Source organism: Diaphorina citri, unplaced genomic scaffold (genome assembly GCF_000475195.1).
Source record: "Diaphorina citri unplaced genomic scaffold, Diaci psyllid genome assembly version 1.1 scaffold21217, whole genome shotgun sequence".
NCBI lineage: Eukaryota > Metazoa > Arthropoda > Insecta > Hemiptera > Psyllidae > Diaphorina > Diaphorina citri.
The window spans coordinates 5,918-11,423 of NW_007398565.1; the positions used below are offsets into that span (position 1 = coordinate 5,918).

General features: G+C 40.2%; 1 protein-coding gene across 1 annotated transcript in view; it reads left to right on the forward strand.

Annotated features, from left to right (window-relative positions):
- Positions 1–2,790: 2,790 nt before the first annotated feature.
- Positions 2,791–5,506, forward strand: part of LOC103523383 (phosphatidylethanolamine-binding protein 1-like) — a gene marked incomplete at its 3' end in the record, with an annotated part of 11,163 nt that continues 8,447 nt past the window's right edge. The window contains exons 1-4 of the mRNA XM_008488434.3: positions 2,791–2,950; positions 3,302–3,425; positions 3,758–3,971; positions 4,173–4,305. Of these exons, the coding sequence (XP_008486656.2) occupies positions 3,419–3,425; positions 3,758–3,971; positions 4,173–4,305 (354 nt within the window). The remainder of the gene's footprint in view (positions 2,951–3,301; positions 3,426–3,757; positions 3,972–4,172; positions 4,306–5,506) is intronic.

A 5,506-nucleotide genomic window follows, 5' to 3' on the forward strand; every position in this document is an offset into this window, starting at 1 on the left:
GGGGGGAGTTTTTTAACGATCCCATGGTTCTTATACGAGTCGGGCGTGCACTCCAAGACCTCGGAGCGAACAATTGAGAAAGATACCCCTCCCTCCCCGTAGCGTTTATCTTTACACTAGTAAGAGTGACGCATTACCGCAGCCCGTCAAAAAAATTGATGATGAACGACAATGACAGTAAAGACGCTAAGGGTATGCCTGTGATACCCACAAAGGTTTGTGAAAAGCTCTCTGCTTACCACAAGAAACCATGAATTTGATTTGATACATTTAATTTTCAGGTGACATATCCCTCACGCTGTCAGTATACTTGGCGGAATAAATTGACTCCAACTCAGGTCAAAGCCGCAGTCCAATGTAACATGGTCTGCCTAACCCTAAGGACACACTATGTTCCTTCGCATGATCGCGGCAATGTTACTTCAGATCTCACCTACTGGGACTAACTGAACCCTGACCATTCCTCACAAGAAAAAGGAAGGTCTTAATCAGTAATGGTATTCGCTGGGGAAAGAACGGCGGCTAATAAGAAGTATATTGATAGGTAAAGGGACTTTTAAGTCCCTCATTCGAGCAAGATAAACAAGCTATAGTATATTCCGTGTTGTCTGTTCTACATATTAGTTAGCCCGGAGGCACACCTTTTTTTCTTCTTCTCTTCTTCTTTCTCCTCCTCCTCCTCCTCCTCCTCCTCCTCCTCCTCCTCCTTCTTCTTCTTCTCCTTCTTCTTCTCCTCCTCTTCTTCTTCTTCTCTCCTCCTCCTCCCCTTCCTCCTCTCTTCTTCTTCCCTTTCATCTACTTCTTTTAAAGCTCTAATCAGGATCCTCACTTAGTGAGGCTTCTTCTACCCATTCCGAAAGAAGTACTGTAGTTACTATAGGTAGATGGCATTTCCAAAAGTAAACCTCTAATTCCAACCCTGATGCACCGAGCCGGGATAACCCCACTGTGAAGAATGGCCACCCCACTGGGGGCTCATGGGAACATCCAAAGGCGGAGACCTGGAAGAAGCAGACCATCTATCCCGATCATATGGGGCGGGGACCCCCGAAGAATACGAGGACTCCATTCGCTATGTGTTCCTGTGGTACAAGCAGCCCAAGTTTATTGTCTTCACCGAGCATCGCCTGTTTGGACAAGTAAGTTTTCCCGCAACTACTTTGTCTTTCGTGGTCGTACTAGTGGAACACTTCTTTAAAATCCTTTAAATGACATTGGCTTATGGCTTACGGGACATTTTGTGTCGGTTTGAGGGGAAAAAAATCGTGTCGTGCTTAGTGGGAACACTTCCTTAAATGACATTGCTTACGGGACATTTTGTGTCGTTTGGGGGGAAAAATCGGTGTCGTGCGTTAGTGGGAACACTTCCTCATTTTAATTACATTCGTACACCTAACAAACATTCGGGAGAAAAGCCCAATGAAAGTCAGGATCAACGTGGGAACAGGCCTTGAGCGAAATAATAATCAGAAAAGTGCTAATGAAGGGGAAAATGTTTTAAATTTTCCAAAGTGTTTATTTATTTTTTTTAAAAAGAGGTTTGACAGAGGAACTGTAACTGCTATGGTCTTATCGTGCCCAGAACATCGAAGAGAGGAAGGAAGACAGGAATAGGAGAAAGTCCAGCGTTCAGAGAAACGATGACATTATCCCATGAGGATAAAATCCGCCCCGGGGCGGGAATCGAACCCGCGGGCCTAGCGCTTATACAGGCAACGCACTACCAATTAAGCTAACTAAGGCGCTGGCACCCAAAGTCCGTGTTAAAGACACCACACTAGAGACGCTAGCCACGCCTGCGGTTAGCTTGGACGGTAGGTAGTGAGCGCGTCTGGTAATGTCTGTATCGTTAGGTCGCGGGTTCGATTTCCGTCCCCAGGCGAAATTTATCCCGATAAGACTTGTAATAAGGCTTGTACCTTGTGTAATAAAGGAAAATGTCCTTGCTTTTGTTTCAGCTCTATTTACGGAAAGACCAATCTCTCTCCATTGCCCCGAATTCGCTAAAAATACCGACCTGGGTGAACCCCAATTGCTGTGAACTATTTTCGAAGCCCGATAACGAATGACTATGGTACCTACCCTGTATAAAACACCTGGGAGCTTAGTGTGATCACTTGAACTACCTATTGAGAGAAATCAAGGGAAAAGTCCCCTGTTTTATACAAGATGGAATAGCCTCATCCTTAATGGGGATTTTAGCTAAAAAACTTAGAAGGAAACGCCTCTTATGAAGAGATTAGAGTAAAAGTCTTTTTTAACACACAAGAAACATATTATGGATAATAATTGACCCACATTTTCTTTTCCTCTCAAATCAGTTATTTATTTACAGTTAGTACATATTATGAAGGGTACATAACCTTACTTAAGACAGGTAATTATAATTAGTTAGAACAGGTAAACTTATAATTAACGAATTTAAGGACTTAGTACCCTACCTAATACTGTTTTGTAATTTTATATAATAGGTATATCTATAGTGCTCTTTTCATTTTAATAAATACAGAGGTTCTTGTAGGTGTCTTGAAAAATTCAATTTTTAGTAAAAAATCATCGGAACTCCACTTGGAGAACATGAGAAGAAGAAGAAAAAACAAAATGTACCATGAGTACTTAGCATTCGAGCACCCCTGTACTTTTGTCATTAGTTCACATTCGTCACTAGAGCGCAGCACAAGTGCAAGCATGGGGAGAACCTCGCGAGCAAGGGACCACAATTTATTGTAAAACAAACGCAGACCGCCAGTTTCAAAATGGCGAACCCAATCTTATCACCGGCTTATCTCTGCTTGCGTCCGAAGTGTCCAAACCTTTCTTCAAACGAAATTAACCAAGCTTTTCTCCGCTGCATCGTATTCTGTCAAGATGGTGGACGTTGCTGGTAAAACTGAAGGAGCTCGAAGTTATCCCCGATGTCATCAAAACAGCGCCCTCAGAACTGCTCAAGGTAAGGTCCATAGTCCTGGCAAAAGTACCCTACCTAACACCAACCCAACTGCGAAGTAGCTAACCCAGACCCCTAGACTGTTGAAGAAATTGCTAGAATTTTTCCACCTTGGCCTTTGTTCATTATCAAGTGTTAACTTGGACTTATGAGGAAAACAGCTATATCGGTGAACTTACTCTAAACAGGTAAGGTTGTTTCAGGAGGCTAGCTTTCTCCTAACCTGTCCTCCTCTCTTCAATTTTGGGACAATGAGATCTCCATGTTACAGTTGCCCTGTATCAACCTCTTTGAAAAAGCCTTTGATTATAAAAGCTCTACCTACATCAATATTGGCAATAATTTCATTTTCAGGTTGAATACCCTGGAGGTGTATCGGTAAACTTGGGCAATGTATTGACTCCAACTCAAGTCAAAGATCAACCTACTGTCACATGGAATGCAGACCCTAATCAAAGCTATGTTCTCTGCATGACTGGTATGTTACTTGGGTTTTCAAAAACCAGACCCTTACAACTTGGGTCAATGCTGTAACTAGTCCTTTGGAGAAAATATTGATTTGAGTCCAAGGACTTCTCTCAAATGTTCTTGTAAAAAGAAATTTAAAAGATAGGATCTTGTAAATTCTGCATCAGAGCACAATATTATTTTTGGCACAAAGTCTACTTGAATTTCTGATATTAATAAAGTTACGATCATTTTTGGATAGAACTTTTTTGGTTTAATTTGAAAAAATAATAATAATAATAATAATAATAATGCTAAAATAAGTAAGTGGATATTTACTTAAAGTAAACCATCCTATTCCAGATCCTGATGCTCCAAGCCGTAAGGAACACACTTATCGGGAATGGCACCACTGGCTTGTTGGAAATATCAAAGGTGGAAAGTTAGATGGAGCAGACTTCCTATCCGCATATGTTGGAGCTGGACCCCCACCTAACACAGGACTTCACCGTTATGTGTTTCTGGTGTACAAGCAGCCCAATTCCATTACCTTTGATGAAGCTCGTCTCCCGAACAAGTAAGATCTTGAAACAAACTGTTATTACACCCACAATAAAATGTCATGATGGGAATTATTAGTATTAATAATGTGATAAATAGGATATAAATCATATGAGGGACAACCCTTTTAATTAGGTACTTTGCAACCTCACCTTTTTAACTACAACTTAAACTCCTCTGAAGTAATGTAAAAAATTATGTTCCTTTTGTGTTTCAGCTCTCAAGATGGGCGAGCCAAGTTCTCCATTGCTAATTTTGCTGAAAAATACAAACTGGGTGAACCAATTGCTGTCAACTTCTTCCAAGCTGAGTACGATGACTATGTACCCACCTTGTATAAACAACTGGGAGCTTAGAGTGAAATTGAGCACTTTGAACTATTGAGGGAAATCAGAGTAAAGTTTCTGTCTTGAAACCATCAAACCTGGAAGGTTCTCATGTATCCACATTTTGAGCTTAATGTTTTCAAACCATGTCACCTAAGATGATCAATAAAATTGACTATGGCATTTAGATATGACACCTAGAATTAAATAATGATATATCACAAGGTAATATTATTGTGCCATGTGTATCCAACAGCTTTTTTACGATGAACTTTAAATTCTTTCCAAAACTAATTTAACTTCTTACTGTGATGCAACCATGCTGATTAAAGGAAGGAAACTATTGAATGATGAGTATTTAAGCAATAGCCCCTCTCATTCTTGCCCCTTTTTTTTTTTAAGAAACAGGTATCTCTTTGTTTGTTCATTAAAGTAATAGTGGCTTCCATGATTATTTCCATTTGAAAATTAGTTTATAGTAAATTATTTTTGTTTCTTCTTTTTATTAATTTTCATTTTAATAAACATGTATTTCTATTGAATAAAATTTTATACCCTTTAATTTGTACTCAATAAGATTTTCAGTGCCAATTTTAGCATCTACCTACATTTACCATTAATTTTCTGCTCTTCTCATGGAGGTCTTATCATCCGGAAAACGACGGGAGAAAGGGGAAAGGATAATGAAACCCAGCCGTTCCGAAAACAAACCTTATCTGTTTACGACAAAGCACTTTCAAGGCAGATGTACTACCCAAGCTAGTCTACTTACAAAAATAATTTCCAGCTTCAAGCTGTTTACTTGGGTAGGTAGTAGGCACCTACTCTCGGTAAAGTAAAAACTCAAGATTACATCGGGCAGGAAAGTTTCTGTATTTGACTGTCATAATATTAGGACTGATTCAATTCTTTATTAGCTTATACAGATTCCCTATAAATAAATGCAATGGAAAGTACAAATAGAAAGTAAAAAAAGGGGGAGGCCAGCCTAGTTAGCTTGGTTGGTGGCGTGTCTGCCTTGTAAGCGCTAGGCCGCGGGTTTGATTCCCGCCCGGGGGCGGATTTTATCCTGATGGGATAATGTTCGTTCTCGGAACGGCTGGCTTTCCTCCTATCCTGTCTTCATTCTCTCTTCGATTTCGGGACGATAAGACCCTAGCAGTTACAGTTCCCTCTGTCAAACCTCTAAAAAAAAAAGGAACTAATAAGACCTAGGCTGCATTTC